Below are 20,000 nucleotides of genomic sequence, written 5' to 3' on the forward strand. Positions count from 1 at the left end.
AGAGACAAAGACAGAGACAGAGACAGAGACAGAGGCAGAGAGAGGAAGAGAAACAAGGAGAGGAGAGGGACAACCCATACAGACATTTATTTTTTCCAAATAAAAACATACGTAAATCCAGCTGAACAAATGTTAGGTTGTGAAGTTTTCCTACATGGAAATGTGTTGACATACATTATGCGTGTGCCAAAAATGATACAGTGGAGCATGGTAATGTAAACTTGACTATTTAATGTAGCCTGCTGCAAAACACTGTGTCGCACACGTCATTGGACGCTGTGAATGCTTATTTTCTCATGTTTGGACTGTATGCATTACCTACTTATGCATTTAAGGAGGTTTACATGGGTCATATTTTTGTATCATGTTAATATTTTCATTTGGATATGACACACCAGAACCCAAAGTCACAGAATACTTAATTGATTACATAAGAAACCATTAGTTAAAGAGAATATTTTGAGGTGGGAGGCAGCTGTTGGGCAGGTTAACTAGATGAACCAGCCTAGAGGACAAAAATAATTTTTGCCTGGCGAGATGGTCTAGCCCAATCATTCTCAAAGTGTGGTGTGGGGACCACTGGTCGTCCGCAACAGAGCTCAGGTGGTCCGCGAGGGGATTTTTACTTTTCTACTTTTCCACAACAAGCCAGCATTAGGCTATATTTGTAACGTTATTGCAAAGCTAAATATAGCTGAAGTCTCATTTTCACCACAATAGGACAGACTTGTAATGTGATTAAAAAGTCAGAGATCTGCATCAAAATTAGCAGTGTCAAATTAGCCCCCGTCAACTGTCAATTCAGTTAGCAAGTGGTCCTGAACATTTTTTGTGGGACAAGGTGGTACTCGGTCTGAAAAAGTTTGAGAGACACTAGTAGGGTGGCCATCGGTCCGTTTTTACGACCTGTTCATGACGTCTGTGTGTCCCTCTCTTTGTTTTTCCTCTCCTCCTAGTCTTTTGCTTATGGCCTCGAGATGCGAAGCAACGTCATTGACGCAAACTAGACCTTGACAGTCGGTCGCGTTTCCGATATCTGCGGCCGCCATGTTACTCCAGATTTAACTCCAGAATTCGCACAGCGAATTAACTGTATTGCTGTCGCCTTATGTCGGGGATATCTCCGTGTAATTAGTGTTAATTGCGGTCCATAGCGCTATGAAGTGCATTAACTGACTGTATGAAAGTTAAATAGGTAGGCTATCTATATTAGTGTCTACTGTCTGTTTCCTATTTTTTCCTGCACTGGTGGCAACACATAGGCTAGTGGAACTAAGTTTGTCCGCTAAATGCCTTTACAACAAGGGCTCACAACTTTACAAACAGGGCAAAGAAAGCGTCTGTATTTTGAGCTCGTGTTGTTCATATGGTTATCCAGCGTCTGCATGAAAAAAAAGGTTGACAGAAACATTTTGAATCTCATTTTAAAATACAGCTGATAAACACTGACCAACTTTGACCACACTGACCAACTTTGAGTTAAGTAAATCAAGGCTAATTAATTTTTGGCTATTATAGGCCTAAGCTTGATTGACTACCCAAAATACATGAAAAAAATATTTATGAAATAATAGGCCTACAGACAGCAACGGAAGGATTTGTCTATCATAACCTGCCGTCTCTGATACAACATTACGTTAGTGGTAGCCTACTGATGACTCCTTTATCATAATGAGGTAATGAAATGCGAAAATCCTTCCCAAAAAATCTTGTTTTACAAGTAAAACTGTTGTTGGCAGCTGAGTTAGTCTGAGGTAAGATGGCAGCGCTGTTCCCTGATTTCTGCCTACAGTTTAGAATGCCGACTTCACTGTTTTCTCCACGGAGGCAGGAAGTCGGCAAGTCGAAGCAATGGGTACGGTGCGAGGACGCTAGGTTAAAAAGTTAGAGGGCGGGGTTGTCCGGCAGAAGTCCGGACAGCTGGTCAGCACAAGTCCCCCTTGTGTTTGAATCTTTTGGGCAGGCTTTGGCAGGATGGTAGAGACAGCACAATGCCAATGGTTAATGAAATGTGTTGTTCAAAATCATTGGTCATATCATTGATCTTAGTAATGCTCAAGGCAGTGCCGGGGCAATTTGAACCATCATGACAATGGTTTGACCCCACCCAGAGCCCTTAGCTATATCCGAGCGATGCCAGACTAAAGCTATGTGAACACCAAGAGCGACCTAGGCCTACACTACCTGAGCAATTTAAGTCATTATTTCCCTATGGAGGTGTCGGCGAATAAGGAGACCAAAGCAAATTTGCCGGGAGCGAAGCGACCTGAGCAAATTTCAGCTATTTAAGTCAAGCTAATATTATGGTAATGAGCTATGACACGGTTTGGCGAAAACCAATTGGAAAGTCAGAGCCGTTATGTGATCAGCTAGTCAGTGGTTCTTAACCTTTTTTTCATAATGCACCCCATGGCCTGTCCCCAAGACAAGCCGCGCCCAAACTTCTACATATGTATCCGCACTAAAATATGACTGAAGTGATTAATAAATTACAATGATTCTTCCTTGAGACATTAATGAATACCTTAATTACTTTACATGGGGACCAAAACATGTTCTGATTTGGTTTTGATTTGGCCTAATTATAATGTTCGCTAGTAGAATTTTTGGTCACACCCTCAAAACAACCCCTGAAATTTCTGGCACCACTGAGCTAAATCACGTCCAGAGCAAATAAAGCAAATACGTGGCGAAACTTCTTCAGCGATCTCGGGTAGTGTAGGTCGTTTCCGGTGTTCACGCAGATTAATATTTGCATATTTTAGTCTGGCTTTCCAGGATAGGCATCGGTATGCCTAATTGAAGAATGGAAGAAGAGGCGGAGGAAGAGGAGACCAGAGTAGTAAAGTGGGGTCGAAAAGCAAGACATGGCATCAGAGGCGTAGCAACAACTTGTGAGCCCTATATACAGTTCCACCAGTTCCAATGGACCCCCCCAGTCCCCCCGGCCGTATACTGTATCCACGTATACATAAATCAGACACTGTCTGGGCCCCCCATATGCATGGGGCCCTGGTGACTAAGTCACACTTTACCCCCCTGTGCGACACCCCTGCATGGCATGGGTGGGGGCAGCACAAGTCGATCCCACATTGAGCTCCACTTATAAGCAAACCCCCTGCTAGGCTTGAGAAAGCAAGGCCCCATTCATAGCCCATAAACTCCTCGTATTCAGCATATAAAGCATCAGAGGTGTTACTGTTGCAAATGCCTTCAATCCCTCCACATCCCACCGCAGTAAGGAAAATAAAAAATGCCCCTAAAATGAAAAAAAAAAAACTTTTCCTGCCAGACTGCAGAGTTTGTGAGCGCACTGGGGGAAAATCACCAGTTTTTCTTCACACATCATGTTTCCACTACTCCAGATGAATAACTGCAAGCCAAACAAAGCTGAGGTTTGCTTTGGCGGTGGCCATGCTCGCTTGACAACCAACCAGCATCCCGGCAACGGCCGGAGTCCGGGCCTGCAGACCCTACAGCGGCTTACAGTGGATTTCGCTGAGGAGGAGGAGGTGTGTGTGTGTGTGTGCGTGTGTGACAAGGAGGCAGTGAGCAGGTCAAGTATCTCCGAGTGCATAGTAGATGATTATCCGCCGGCAATTAAGAGCTTAGAGGCAATGAGAACCAGATGAGCATCTCTGGCAGACACACATACACACACACACAAGCACGCACACTCCCACGCACAAATACACACACACACACAAGCACACACACACACACACACACACGCACACACACACACACACACACACACACACACACACACACACACACACACACACACACACACACAAGCACACACACACACACACGACATAGACATAGACTGCACACACAAACACACAACACACACTGACTGGCAGACAGACACACACGACACACACACGCACACACACACACACGTACACATACACACACAAACACACACATATTCTAGACACGCAGATGAAAGACTCTGGCAAGCGGCCGTGGAGGCTCCTCACTGATTAATGTTGTGGGCCATCGCTTGTTCGGACAGACGGTTCTCTGAGGTCAAGTCCCCCCCTCGATGCTTATGGATAGATAGTTTGTGTGCAGATCTGGGTCTTATTTTTCCTGCTCCCACCCCCTAGCGCGTAGGTAACAATGTAGGAATCTTGTTTTTGTCTAAATGCTCTGTTTCTGGATGCAGCTAGGTCAGTAGGGTAAATCAGGGCAACACAGTATGAATCTGGGTCTTCTTCGCTGCCTTGGGAACAGACGGTTCCAGGTTGAGCCCTCTTCTCTACAGCATGAGCCCTCTTTACCGCAGTTCACCTGGGTAGAGTTTTGTTTGTGCCCCACACCCCCAGCTGGGGAACTCACCGGGAATGTGTCTGTCCAATTGGTCTGTGTCCGGGTGGTGGCTAAGCTGGTAAGGCTAACTGGGACAACACAGTTGGAATTCACAAGCAAAGTCTGGCGAATTTCGAGCGACACGGTATAAATTTGCAAGACAAGAAAAGTTGAGGAACAGTGGGTGAGTAAATAATAAAATAACCCTACATTTCTCAAGGCACTGTACCCTGTATCTAAAAACTGTAAAAGAAAACTGTAAAAATCTAAAAAAAAAACAAAAAAAAAACCTTTAAGTCAGTCTGCATATGAGTATTTCATCTAAATGTGCCCAGTGCCCAGGGCCCAGTGCTGCATATTTTATCTCCCAGATAAATCTGTGAAATATCATGACAACTAAATAATGACTTTGAAAAGCTGACAGTTTAATAGTCGACATCAGATGCTGGGGCCTGGCGTTTCACTACTGCACCACATAGCATAGATCCCACATTTGCAATCACCACCACAGTGCTGCTTACTCTACAAAATCTGGGGTTCAAGTCACAGCTAGTGAAGATGCTTCAAACAAACAACCAGGACCGTATCCCACTGTGAGGCCAAGCATCTGATTTAGTCATCTTCTGGAAGTCTCCACTGCATGGCTATACCCCAACCACAGTGCAGAAATGAATTTCAACATTGACACGTTTTTTCACTGGATCAGCATATTTTCATGTAGGGCAGGCTATCGACTCACGTAAAAAAAACTGTGTCAAGAAGAGCCTGATGCATATAACACATTGTGTTTTCACAACAAAGCCCAGCGCTGGTGGTTGACTGCCTGGGGTACATCCAAAATTATTCATTCATGAATGCATTCACTTTATAGAGCACAGTGTGTAAACAGTATGTAGTACATAGAGCAGTGGTGTAGTACGTAGAACGCGGGTATACGGAGTATACCCACTTCTAAATTTCAGGGATTTCAGTATACCCACTTAAAATTGATTGATCCATTGTTTTGAATAGCACAAATATATACAGTATACCCACTTCAAAAAATGCTCAAATATACAGGATACCCACTTCAAAAAAGTAGACTAGACCGCTGACATAGAGTGCACCATATACTGTAAACAATGCAGCTTCTGAGGCCATGATGTGTGCCAGTTTCTCTGCCTTTTGATACCATATAGTGAATGGGTGAACGTTTTGGACAATCTGGACAAAGACTGAAAACACTGCGCCGCACACCTCATTGGACGCTGTGAATGCTTATTTTCTCATGTTTGGACTGTATGCATTACCTACTTATGCATTTAAGGAGGTTTACATGGGTCATATTTTTGTATCATGTTAGTATTTTCATTTGGATATGACACACCAGAACCCAAAGGCACAGAATACTTAATTAATTACATAAGAAACCATTAGTTAAAGAGAATATTTGGAGGTGGGAGGCAGCAGTTAGGCAGGTTAACTAGATGAACCAGCCTAGAGGACAAAAATTTTTTTTGCCTGGCTAGATGGTCTAGCCCAATTATTCTCAAAGTGTGGTCTGGGGACCACTGGTGGTCTGCGACAGAGCTCAGGTGGTCCGCGAGGGGATTTTTACTTTTCTACTTTTCCAAGACAAGCCAGCAGTAGACTATATTTGTAACATTATTGCAAAGCTAAATATAGCTGAAGTCTCATTTTCACCACAATAGGACAGACGTGTAATGTGATTAAAAAGTCAGTGATCTGCATCAAAATTAGCAGTGTCAAATTAGCCCCCGTCAATTGTCAATTCAGTTAGCAGGTGGTCCTGAACATTTTTTGTGGGACAAGGTGGTACTCGGTCTGAAAAAGTTTGAGAGACACTAGTAGGGTGGCCATCGGTCCGTTTTTACGACCTGTTCATGACGTCTGTGTGTCCCTCTCTTTGTTTTTCCTCTCCTCCTAGTCTTTTGCTTATGGCCTCGAGATGCGAAGCAACGTCATTGACGCAAACTAGACCTTGACAGTCGGTCGCGTTTCCGATATCTGCGGCCGCCATGTTACTCCAGATTTAACTCCAGAATTCGCACAGCGAATTAACTGTATTGCTGTCGCCTTATGTCGGGGATATCTCCGTGTAATTAGTGTTAATTGCGGTCCATAGCGCTATGAAGTGCATTAACTGACTGTATGAAAGTTAAATAGGTAGGCTATCTATATTAGTGTCTACTGTCTGTTTCCTATTTTTTCCTGCACTGGTGGCAACACATAGGCTAGTGGAACTAAGTTTGTCCGCTAAATGCCTTTACAACAAGGGCTCACAACTTTACAAACAGGGCAAAGAAAGCGTCTGTATTTTGAGCTCGTGTTGTTCATATGGTTATCCAGCGTCTGCATGAAAAAAAAGGTTGACAGAAACATTTTGAATCTCATTTTAAAATACAGCTGATAAACACTGACCAACTTTGACCACACTGACCAACTTTGAGTTAAGTAAATCAAGGCTAATTAATTTTTGGCTATTATAGGCCTAAGCTTGATTGACTACCCAAAATACATGAAAAAAATATTTATGAAATAATAGGCCTACAGACAGCAACGGAAGGATTTGTCTATCATAACCTGCCGTCTCTGATACAACATTACGTTAGTGGTAGCCTACTGATGACTCCTTTATCATAATGAGGTAATGAAATGCGAAAATCCTTCCCAAAAAATCTTGTTTTACAAGTAAAACTGTTGTTGGCAGCTGAGTTAGTCTGAGGTAAGATGGCAGCGCTGTTCCCTGATTTCTGCCTACAGTTTAGAATGCCGACTTCACTGTTTTCTCCACGGAGGCGGGTAGTCGGCAAGTCGAAGCAATGGGTACGGCGCGAGGACGCTAGGTTAAAAAGTTAGAGGGCGGGGTTGTCCGGCAGAAGTCCGGACAGCTGGTCAGCACAAGTCCCCCTTGTGTTTGAATCTTTTGGGCAGGCTTTGGCGGGATGGTAGAGACAACACAATGACAATGGTTAATGAAATGTGTTGTCCAAAATCATTGGTCATATCATTGCTCTTAGTGTTGCTCAAGGCAGTGCCGGGGCAATTTGAACCATCATGACAATGGTTTGACCCCACCCAGAGCCCTTAGCTATATCCGAGCGATGCAAGACTAAAGCTATGTGAACACCAAGAGCGACCTACACTACCTGAGCAACTTAAGTCATTATTTCCCTATGGAGGTGTCGGCGAATAAGGAGACCAAAGCAAATTTGCCGGGAGCGAAGCGACTTGAGCGAATTTCAGCTATTTAAGTGAAGCTAATATTATGGTAATGAGCTATGACACGGTTTGGCGAAAACTAATTGGAAAGTCAGAGTCGTTACGTGATCAGCTAATCAGTGGTTCTTAACCTTTTTTTCATAATGCACCCCATGGCCTGTCCCCAAGACAAGCCGCGCCCAAACTTCTACATATGTATCCGCACTAAAATATGACTAAAGTGATTACTGATTACAATTATTCTTCTTTGAGACATTAATGAATACCTTAATTACTTTACATGGGGACCAAAACATGTTCTAATTTGGTTTTGATTTGGCCTAATTATAATGTTGGCTAGTAGAATTTTTGGTCACACCCTCAACACAACCCCTGAAATTTCTGGCACCACTGAGCTAAATCACGTCCAGAGCGAATAAAGAGAACACGTGGCGAAACTTCTTCTGCGATCTCGGGTAGTGTAGGTCGTTTCTGGTGATCACGCAGATTAATATTTGCATATTTTAGTCTGGCTTTCCAGGATAGGCATCGGTAGGCCTAATTGAAGAATGGAAGAAGAGGCGGAGGAAGAGGAGATCAGAGTAGTAGAGTGGGGTCGAAAAGCAAGACATGGCATCAGAGGCGTAGCAACAAATTGTGGGCCCTATATACAGTTCCACCAGTTCCAATGGACCCCCCCCAGTCCGCCCGGCCATATATCTACGTATACATAAATCAGACACTGTCTGGGCCCCCCATATGCATGGGGCCCTGGTGACTAAGTCACACTTTACCCCCCCTGTGCGACACCCCTGCATGGCATGGGTGGGTGCAGCACAAGTCGATCCCACATTGAGCTCCACTTATAAGCAAACCCCCTGCTAGGCTTGAGAAAGCAAGGCCCCATTCATAGCCCATAAACTCCTCGTATTCAGCATATAAAGCATCAGAGGTGTTACTGTTGCAAATGCCTTCAATCCCTCCACATCCCACCGCAGTAAGGAAAATAAAAAATGCCCCTAAAATGAAAAAAAAAAAACTTTTCCTGCCAGACTGCAGAGTTTGTGAGTGTACCGGGGGAAAATCAGCAGTTTTTCTTCACACATCATGTTTCCACTACTCCAGATGAATAACTGCAAGCCAAACAAAGCTGAGGTTTGCTTTGGCGGTGGCCATGCTCGCTTGACAACCAACCAGCATCCCGGCAGCGGCCGGAGTCCGGGCCTGCAGACCCTACGGCGGCTTACAGTGGATTTCGCTGAGGAGGAGGAGGTGTGTGTGTGTGCGTGCGTGTGTGACAAGGAGGCAGTGAGCAGGTCAAGTATCTCCGAGTGCATAGTAGATGATTATCCGCCGGCAATTAAGAGCTTAGAGGCAATGAGAACCAGATGAGCATCTCTGGCAGACACACACACACACACACACACACACACACTCACACACGCACGCACCACACGCACACATACACACACATACACAAGCACACACACACACACACACACACACACACACACACACACACACACACACACACACACACACACACACACATACACAAGCACACACACACACACACACACACACACATACATGACATAGACTGCACACACAAACACACGACACACACTGACTGGCAGACAAATACACAGACACACACGACATGCACACACACACACATGTACACATACACACACACAAACAGACACATATTCTAGACACGCAGATGAAAGACTCTGGCAAGCGACTGTGGAGGCTCCTCACTGATTAATGTTGTGGGCCATCGCTTGTTCGGACAGACGGTTCTCTGAGGTCAAGTCCCCCCCTCGATGCTTATGGATAGATAGTTTGTGTGCAGATCTGGGTCTTTTTTTCCTGCTCCCACCCCCTGGCGCGTAGGTAACAATGTAGGAATCTTGTTTTTGTCTAAATGCTCTGTTTCTGGATGCAGCTAGGTCAGTAGGGTAAATCAGGGCAACACAGTACGAGTCTGGGTTTTCTTCGCTGCCTTGGGAACAGACGGTTCCAGGTTGAGCCCTCTTCTCTACAGCATGAGCCCTCTTTACCGCAGTTCACCTGGGTAGACTTTTGTTTGTGCCCCACACCCCCAGCTGGGGAACTCACCGGGAATGTGTCTGTCCAATTGGTCTGTGTCTGGGTTGTGGCTAAGCTGGTAAGGCTAACTGGGACGACACAGTTGGAATTCACAAGCAAAATCTGGCGAATTTCGAGCGACACGGTATAAATTTGCAAGACAAGAAAAGTTGAGGAACAGTGGGTGAGTGAATAATAAAATTACCCTACATTTCTCAAGGGACTGTACCCTGTATCTAAAAACTGTAAAATAAAATTGTAAAAATCTAAAAAATAATAATAATAATAATAAAAAACTTAAGTCAGTCTGCATATGAGTATTTCATCTAAATGTGCCCAGTGCCCAGGGCCCAGTGCTGCATATTTTATCTCCCAGATAAATCTGTGAAATATCATGACAACTAAATAATGACTTTGAAAAGCTGACAGTTTAATAGTCGACATCAGATGCTGGGGCCTGGCATTTCACTACTGCACCACATAGCATAGATCCCACATTTGCAATCACCACCACAGTGCTGCTTACTCTACAAAATCTGGGGTTCAAGTCACAGCTAGTGAAGATGCTTCAAGTCATTCTGGAAATGAAATCCCAAACAAACAACCAGGACCGTATCCCACTGTGAGGCCAAGCATCTGATTTAGTCATCTTCTGGAAGTCTCCACTGCATGGCTATACCCCAACCACAGTGCAGAAATGAATTTCAACATTGACACGTTTTTTCACTGGATCAGCATATTTTCATGTAGGGCAGGCTATCGACTCACGTAAAAAAAACTGTGTCAAGAAGAGCCTGATGCATATAACACATTGTGTTTTCACAACAAAGCCCAGCGCTGGTGGTTGACTGCCTGGGGTACATCCAAAATTATTCATTCATGAATGCATTCACTTTATAGAGCACAGTGTGTAAACAGTATGTAGTACATAGAGCAGTGGTGTAGTCTACGTAGAACGCGGGTATACGGAGTATACCCACTTCTAAATTTCAGGGATTTCAGTATACCCACTTAAAATTGATTGATCCATTGTTTTGAATAGCACAAATATATACAGTATACCCACTTCAAAAAATGCTCAAATATACAGGATACCCACTTCAAAAAAGTAGACTAGACCGCTGACATAGAGTGCACCATATACTGTAAACAATGCAGCTTCTGAGGCCATGATGTGTGCCAGTTTCTCTGCCTTTTGATACCATATAGTGAATGGGTGAACGTTTTGGACAATCGTTAGAGCTTTCAGTTCTTTGAGGTCTTTTAGAACAAGTACAATAATTGATTTTGGTGAGACTGTTCCACTTTTACCTCCTCTGTAAAACATAGAGCTGAGGGAAATTTGGGCACAGAGGTCTTTTAGAGCAGGGCTCCTCCTAGCCTACCTCCTCTGTACTCCGTGTTGCTTCTCCAGTCGTTCAAGTCGATCTCTGCTGTGCCAGCGATCACCAGCTCCAGTTCTCTGGCATCGAACACAGACACCAACCGTGAATCTACCACCTGCAGAGCACAAAAGAAAAATAGAGACAGAAAAGGAGCGTGAATTACACCAGGTAAATTGCTCACTGCAACAACCCAAATTCCTCATGTGGTAGTGAACAGAGTTGCCCCACTCAGTTTTCAAACCTGGGCTTTGTGGGTGCTCCCTAGTGTGACACGTCAGCAACCCCTAAGTCACACTCACACTGGTGTGCACATCTAATTCTGAAGATGCAGTACCAAGAACCGAGGGCCGCTGACAGCATTGACCGGGCCCGAGACAAAGTCATTTGATGTGCCCCCCCTCACCCAATACTGTATGGTACATGCCATTCTGCGTCCCCACTCTCCCTAGAGTCCGGAAAACGGACCCCCTGGTGCCCCCTGTCAGCTTCCCAGCCAGCACATGATAGAAGCCCCCGACAAAAGTTCAAAGTTCAAAAGCTCAAAGCACAAGGGCCTCCATCTGCTGCACCTCTCCTCGCTCCACACTTCACTGGTGGCGGGGTGGTAGCCTGTGTGCTAGCCACTGCCACTGGTGTGTGAATGTGTGTGTGTGAATGTGATGCATTGCTGTACATTGCTTTGAGTGCTCGAAGGAGTGGGAAAGCACTATATACCGGATTGATTCCAATACAAGACAGTTGTTTTAAAAAATAGCGCTTCAAAAAGGGAGACTGTCTTGTCCATATCAAATTTGTAGATTCTATCCTCCTTGCCAGGCGCGGCCGGTTCATTAAGGGCAGATGGGCACTGCACCTCCAAAGATTCTTTCCATCCAGAAATTGTAGATAAAATATGTATTGCAACCTCTGTCACACTGGGAATCTTATTACATCATGTTGTGGTTTGTGACAATCTTTGCGAGTGGAAACAGGTTTTATGTTTTTGCTGAAAAGTCTAGTTTACATCCAGTGTGGCTGTTTAACGTTAGGTCTATGGCCACTGGCCTGGGCAGATGTCTCGCTGCCTCAGCTAAGCCCGCCCCCCTCTTCCGATCGCATTCTACAAAATTAGCATTGTAGCCTACTTAGCATAATATCATAACATAAGCGCGCCGCTATGGACGCTATCTGGCCAGATGTATGATCTGCCCTGACCAATGACAGGTCGGTGGCCCTGAATATGCTCAGGGGGGTTTCACTCACGGAACTAGCTACTAGCCACAACTGGCTGACCCTAATCCAAGCTAAGTGCAAAATGAGTGGGTGTGAATGGAGTTTTCAACTATTATAATTTTTGTGATTTATGATATTTTTTTGCCCTGAAATATTAATATCCATTTCGAAGCTAGAAATAATACGACCTCATTTGAGTAGCGTTTCGATTATTTTGCGCCACTAGATTATTATATACTGGGTCACAAAGCTCCATTTTTATGAGGCCAAACCCATAAACATTAGCTGGATGCTAGCGAGTACAGGTTGAAATCTTCTTCCCTGCTGTAAAACTACACACCTGAAAGATTTGTCAATACAGCCTATTGTTAAACACCAGCCATAGTGCTTACCAGGAATGTTTTGTTGATGAGATTTGTGACTGGAAATTTGGAATCTGGAAAGCATGTGGGCTCCCCTTTCCATTCCATACATTTTCCCACATGAAAGACTTACCAACGCCCGCCAACTAGTGGACACGCCATAGGAACTGCAGTATGCATGCAAAGCGAACTGGCTACAATGGGAACCAATCAGTGTGAATCTTCTCCCTGTGTTCTAAGTTCTCTGATATGCTTTGCAAAGGACACACGGTTTAAAAAAACAGATTACTCCGCCCATCTCTAACCTGTGGGATTTTATCAACTTCTTTGCCGCAAAATTCCCTTACAAAATTGTTGGATTAAACGGATAACCATGACGGATTTGACGAAGGATGTGTTGGCTGGTTATGCAGGATTCACGTCTGGGGTAGGTACAGTCTTTACTCTATATTTGCTATATTGCAAAGTTTAATGTTTTATGACTGAAGTCTTTGCATAATGGTTAACTGGCTGTTATTTAATGAAATGTGAGCTTGCAATGTTGAGACCGCAAGCAAATGTGTAGCATCGTCCGTGTGTCTGCTGCTGCTATCTTACCCCCAAGACTAGCTGAAGACGTTCTCTGAGAATCTGTGTTAGGCATGGGGTTTTATGAACGAAGTCTTTGTAAAATAGGGAAACTGGAAGTGATTTAATGAAATATCTGAGCTTATTGAGCTTGGGATGTTGTTGACAGCTTCTTATGCTCAGTATTGTATGTTGTGTCCCCAAAAACTAGCTAAAAAAAACAACAACAACCCACCCTGCACACAGTCCTGCTTACTAGCAGTGCAGAACAGGAGCGAGTCTGTCAGTGAGCTTCAGTGGCTACCGCTGAACACACAATTTTCCTATTGTTTTAACCGTCACCGTGGCTACTAATTTCGAAAATAGGCATGTTCTTTCCAGGTATATTGATATCATTTGGTTCTGTGGGACATTTGAGCCGACAGCAAGGGGACAACAAGACCAAATTGAATATTGTTGAGGGCTTGTGGATTTGGTTGCATTTTGTCACTGTAATGTACAGTATGAACGGAGGCGAGACCACTTGACTTGTCAAGTAGACTACTTGAGGACAGTTTGTTTCTCATGTTGGTTTACAAAAATGCTTCTACATTTCAAACGAGTCTGTTTGCTGCACACAGAGTTTTGCTCTGCCTTGGCTAAGGCTACGATGCTGTGCCATCCTTTTCCATATTGTTCGTGCTGTCAGGTTGCGTGGAGATATATTCTTCTCGTGTTGCTTGTCACAGACTCCAACTCCGCGAGCAGACACAGCATTTTCTTGTAATTTCTTAACAGAACCATGTGTGCAGTCGCTCTGCTTAAATGACCAAGAGAGCAGTAGCTAAATGGAGAACTGTCAAAACAGCTATATTCAGAACAGAGGTTGAACATAGACAGACTACGCATGCCTAATAAGTGCAGTGTATCACGGGAGGTGGAGTTTTACACACACCTAACACTAACCTAACACACCTAACACTAGGTAAACGCTTTCCTGGCTTGCCGCAACGCAACGCAACGCAACGCAACTCGTAAATGATACCGCATTGATTTAATTATTATGGACTTGATCGCCAAAAAATTCTGCCCTGCCTGTTTTCTCAGCCACCGGCCGCTACTGCTCATTGCATTATGAATGTCAGACGTCTATCAGCTGTCGGACAGACAGTGTGAGGGGAAAAAACAACTTTCCCTGAACAGCTACTTGACGTACCCAATGTAAGTGAAACTGTAATGTGAAATGACTTATAAACGGCATTGTGACATAAATAGCTTTCCTATGTGAAACAAATTTTTGGTAATTAAAAACAATCCCCCAAAATCCGCCCAATTGGGCTACTTGGGATGAGCGTCTGCGGGTAAAAATGGGAAAAATTGGCAATTTGGCGTTTTTTTCAGCCGTTTTGGGCCCATAGAAGTCAATGTAATTTGTTGAATTTGGGCGGAATTTAGCTCATTTTGGCGGTTTTTGAGAAGCTTTTGGGCGGGATTTGGTCAGACACATCTGGCAACACTGACTATAAATATCCATTTGCTGTCCATTTACCTCGTAGAAGCCCCTGACGAGGGCCTCCGTCTGCTGCACCACTCCCCTCTCCACCCTCCACTTGGCCATGCGCTCAATGTACTCCTTCTTGTTCTTCTCTGTCACCTGGATGTTGGAGCCACCTGATTTCAGCTCCCTCTCCGTCACCTGAGGGGAAAAAGTTAATACGAGTAGAGTAGACGCCTTTTTTGCCATGGTGGCATAAAAAAAAGTTCAATATGGTAGACCAAGATCAGCCGTAAGACGTGTCACCAATGCGTGACATTCTTTGAACTCCTTTCATTCTCCTTAGTCTCCTGATAGTCTACAGCAGGGGCGTCGCCAGGCCTATTTTACAGGGGCACGTGCCTCGGTATTGATTTGCTGTGCCCCTGTATTTCCCCGGTATTGCCCCGGAGTTTCACAAAAAAACAGCAACCTTGCTACCTTGGAATTTAGCTCAAGTCTAGCATACAGAGGATTGCAGTTTGGAGCCGTATGGATCTAGGAAGAAACTGCTTATGAATACATTTTCAATCATCTCTGGTGAAATGTGTCAGTCAGATGCTGTGCTAGCTACAGGTCTCTGAGTCTGTACATTACGTGCCACCATGTTGGATCACCATCCACCCATGATGATCACATGGGAATTGTAGATTTGATCTCATAAGGTAATGTTTGTTAAGATTAATCAGTGCAGAATAGTTTAAGGCTTCAGGTTGTAGCCTTTATTGCACTGGTAGGCGATAGGAGAGGCTAGTCTGATGGCCCCACTTAATGCAATGTTTGAACAGCATGTCCACAGCACTTTTCATTACCATATGTGTGAGAGGGTTGTGGATACCTGTGGAATGTTTCACATATGCTAACCAATGACAAAAATGTTGAGGGTGGGCATGTTACATTCCATTCCATTACACTTTTATCCAAAGGAACTTGGGCTTTTATCCAAAGGAACTTATTGTTATTTTCAGGGTGTTGGTTACAGTCCCTGCAGCCATATGGGGTTAGGTGCCTTGCTCAAGGGCACCTCAGCCATGGAGCGTTGTAGTGAGTGGAAAGGTGGGATTCTAACCTACAAGTCTCTGATCTAAAGCCCATCTCCTTATCCATTAAGCCTTGGCTGCCTATGCACATATTCATAAAATGACGTACCATGCATACTCATAGTTTACCAAAATGTAGGTTAGGAGTGGGCCTTTACCTGTCCGAAGACCTCCTCGTTGACAGTGAAGGTGAGGTCCAGGATGTCTGTGATGTCATTGTCCTTCATCCACTGCAGGCTCTGGTGAAACTCCTCATCCAGATACTCCAGATCACTCAGGTCTGTCGCTCTGCACCATCAAATATGAAGAAGTATTAATATTATTATGAAAGTATCAAATTTGGTAAATTGAATTAAAAGTAAATTGAATATACAGTAAACATCTTTCAAGTCATGTCTACACTTTATACATCATTGTATTTTAAATGGTAGATATTTCTCTAGACCTTTCACTTCATATCTTTCAAATTCTCCAATCTACTTGTGCCAAGACATTAAAATATTGCAAACAATTAAAACATATATAGTATATAGAGAGGACAGGAGATAATTGAACTCACAGTCTGAGGAGGGCTTTGTAAAATGGCCGCGTGAAGAAAGCATCCAGTAGATACTGATGGATCAGAGCCAGACCCAGGATACGACCACTGAACCGGAACCTGACAACAGAGAGAGAGAGAGAGAGACAGAGAGAGAGAGAGAGAGAGAGAGAGAGGGAGAGAGAGAGAGAGAGAGAGAGAGAGAGAGAGAGAGACAGACAGACAGACAGACAGACAGACAGACAGACAGACAGACAGACAGACAGACAGACAGACAGACAGACAGACAGACAGACAGACAGACAGACAGACAGACAGACAGACAGACAGAGAGAGAGAGAGAGAGATACAGTACATATATTGAATTTATAGTAATAACAAATTGCATTAGATAAATCTAAAACAACATGCTCTATAATCACAGAACAGAGGTGGGGAGTTCCTTTGAGACAGAGTTGTGGACGGAGTGTGTATAATTTGTTCAGGGGATGTTTTGCTAATTGCAGTTCTGAGACAGGGTAGCCACCAGCCTCATTCGATGTTGTTAAAAAAGACACAAAAGTACACCACGGCCCCTCAGGACCTCTCATTTCATACCACCTCAGGACTGAGGACAGAGGAAGCAGGATGTAGGATGGAAAACCTCTGTCGGTGTACAGCACAACAATCCCCTGTGAACACCTGCGTGCTGTAGCCACTGAATTTCACAGGACTCTAAAATCAACAATTACGTTGGGCTTTATAGTCTAGAACAAGGTTTTACAGGAACAAAACGCAATATAGGAAGCTTTAAGAGGTTATTTGCTTGAGGCCTTTTTAAAATATTGTCTTCGTCATCAAATTCCGGGCTCACAGATTATAAACAACAAAGATTATAATGGCTTTTTAGAAGTCTGGGAAAAAGAGGTCAAACTGTCAGCTGTGTGGCCGTGTCTTTTTGTGACATTTGTGTTGTGTCTGTGTTGGCCCTGAATTTGCACTGGATGGGATCCCAGGATTACATAGAAAACAAACTCTCTCTCTCTCTCTCTCTCTCTCTCTCTCTCTCTCTCTCTCTCTCTCTCTCTCTCTCTCTCTCTCTCTCTCTCTCTCTCCATGATTGACAGCCTAGACCAAGTTGTGTGAGCAAGCGGTCTCAGATGCTGGATGACTCGATTCATTGGGGATTACAGTGTTGAAGTATGACTCCAAACAGTAGCCCAGGCTATTTCAAAACGTGTTTTTATTTTCCCAAAAATAACCGTTCTTGTGGGCACCGATGAACAATTAAACAAACCCGCTGCGTTTTTAGGATGCAAGTGGCGCGAACTCCAGTTTGACAGCTGATAATGCCGGTTGGAATATTTCGAGATTCCGAAGTTGAGCAGCTGCCTTGAAGCTTTCGGTCCAAAGTTGAACAGAACAGTGTTCGTGCACATCTCTCTGTGCCTCGCGATGCACTGACACATCACCAAATGTTCAAGTCGACTGTGATAGCGAAACAGCTGGAGGGGCCCCAATTGTGTCGGGGTTAAATGGCACAAGGTCTTTTTCACACAAGAACACCAAAAATAATATTTAGTCTAGGCTAACACATAATTTGGAACACCCTTCACATCAATACTATGTACAACACTAACGGGGGTCCATGCTTATTACAGAGCTATGATTATTTCCAGAGCGCGTAACCACAGCTGATGATGCGATGCACTCGGCAATCTACTTTTGTGGACTTTTGTCTCAAAAAGTTGGCTTGAGCGGAATCCCAAATATTGTTGCGGTACTGGCTTCACAAAACACATTCTGCAGACCTTTCAAGAATATATGAAGGGCTTGGGACACTTTGTGTGTGGAGACCCTCAACATACTACGAGGTATGTGTAATTTTGTTTTGAGGTGTGTAAGCCTTTTAAATGTTGTGTTTTTGAAATGTGGTGTAACCGCCGAGATATGATGCCCCCAATCTATCATATTGCATAGCCGATATGGCTAACGAGGCTAACTTGATATTATCAAACTTTCTCAAAACGCATCCTTTTGCCGTGATTTTTCTCTAGAGTGACTGTATTTCATCCCAAACATGCTATAACGAGGCAAACTTGCTCCAACTCCGAATAAGTCCTTTAAGTGTTTTGAGTCATATATATAGTCTTCGATTGCTTTGTGTATGGGACAAAGCCTACGTTTTTGTGTGTTTAATGCAACTGGTGTGACAGTTGGGGCCCCTGTGGAGGACAGATTTGGTCGGGGCCCTAGGCAATTGCCTAGATTTGCCTAATGGAAAATCCGCCTCTGGTTGTAGCCAAGGCATTCAAAAGATACCAAGTGTCCATTTAGAAAGAAACATGAAGCCATCGTGTTTGATATCACTGCTAACTGACCAAAACTCAGGCACTCTGTGCTCACCATTCCAGATGGTTCTCTACGAAGGCGGACATGGGGCTGATCTGGACGGTGTAGGTGTCGTTGGCCGAGTACTCGAAGAGGCCATAGTAGGGGTTGAAGAGTTCCTGAGACAGCAGGAAGAAGAACTCTCGAGACGGACCACTGTAGTCCAGACTGCACCAGAGACCAGAGAGCAAAGAAAAGACGACAAAGAAAAAACATTCAGCCTACAAATTTGACGGTGTTGCAGCTACGATCATTTGGCAAGGGCATGCTTACATAGGCCTATAGGCTACATACAAAATGGACTTTGTCCAACATCAAATATGGACAGTTAACATCTCAGTCCAATACACCTACTACAAAATCAATATTTAATTCTAAAACTTGATTTTAGAATAAAACGGCACACTGTCTATCAACAAGTCATACACTGTATATAATTCTATATGTTTAATTTAATCTGACTCTTTCACACTAACACCACTGGGTTTATTTAGGATGCTGCAGAAATGACCAGAACCAACCAAACTAATGCAGCGCACAACACATTTCTAGCCAAAATGTATTGTAATCTTTTACTGTATTTGTGTGCAGCAGAGATGTGCACAAAATTGTTTTGATTATTTCTGTGGCATATCAAAACTTGGTGACTATTGAAAAACAAGTGCAGTAGTTATGGAGCTCGGCTGTTTACTCACCCTTCCTCTCCTACGAATGTGATGTAGAGCTTGTTCCTCTGCAGCTCTTTGCGTGAGTAGGCCATGACCTGGTTAAAGGTACCCTCCAACAGGTGATCTCTTCGGATGAGCAACCTGGACACAAGAGGGCAAGATATGCATTTAGCTGGTGTCTTATATCAACCACAGATACTGTACATTTTGAAGACTCTGCAAAAACAGCAAAATGGTTATATTATAAAAGGGCTCTGTGGTGTGTCCACTGCCAGCGTGCAGACGTCTTAGGCCTCTTACTGTGCCAGAGATTGTCAGACATTAACCGGCTAACCCGCACACACTCTAGATTTCACCACAGCAATTAGCAATACTGAATTATCAAGCATAGTATTAAAGCAAGGAGGAAAACCTAACGACCCCCCCACATACACCTCCCCCCACCAGCTTCTGAGAAAATGTGCAATTTTCTTTATTATCACAACAAACATGATCCTTTGTTTTACTTACATTCAGTTTCTTATTTTGAACATTTGGCCACGACGAAGCAGGCCCCCTTGACAATTGTACATTCTGTCTGAAGTGTAGCAATCGACAACCACCTACCCACAGGAGGCCTACATATACACAGGCAAGCCCGCCGACAGGGGGGACAAAGGGGTATGTTGTCCCGGGCCCAGGGAGATAGGGGGCCCTGGGGTGAATTTCTCAAAACCAAAGTTGCTTACTACATTAG

At 44.0% G+C, this 20,000-nt stretch overlaps 1 protein-coding gene across 1 annotated transcript in view; it reads right to left on the minus strand.

The window, feature by feature from the left end:
* The window catches only part of LOC134456122 (E3 ubiquitin-protein ligase HECW1), a 144,156-nt gene that overhangs the window by 7,596 nt on the left and 116,560 nt on the right, over positions 1-20,000 (minus strand). The window contains exons 24-29 of the mRNA XM_063207555.1: positions 19,292-19,405; positions 18,612-18,764; positions 16,248-16,346; positions 15,847-15,976; positions 14,664-14,810; positions 10,995-11,109 (exon numbers count right to left, since the gene is read on the minus strand). Coding sequence (XP_063063625.1) covers positions 10,995-11,109; positions 14,664-14,810; positions 15,847-15,976; positions 16,248-16,346; positions 18,612-18,764; positions 19,292-19,405 — 758 coding nt within the window. The remainder of the gene's footprint in view (positions 1-10,994; positions 11,110-14,663; positions 14,811-15,846; positions 15,977-16,247; positions 16,347-18,611; positions 18,765-19,291; positions 19,406-20,000) is intronic.

This window comes from Engraulis encrasicolus, chromosome 9 (assembly GCF_034702125.1).
Source record: "Engraulis encrasicolus isolate BLACKSEA-1 chromosome 9, IST_EnEncr_1.0, whole genome shotgun sequence".
NCBI classification, from domain to species: Eukaryota; Metazoa; Chordata; class Actinopteri; order Clupeiformes; family Engraulidae; genus Engraulis; species Engraulis encrasicolus.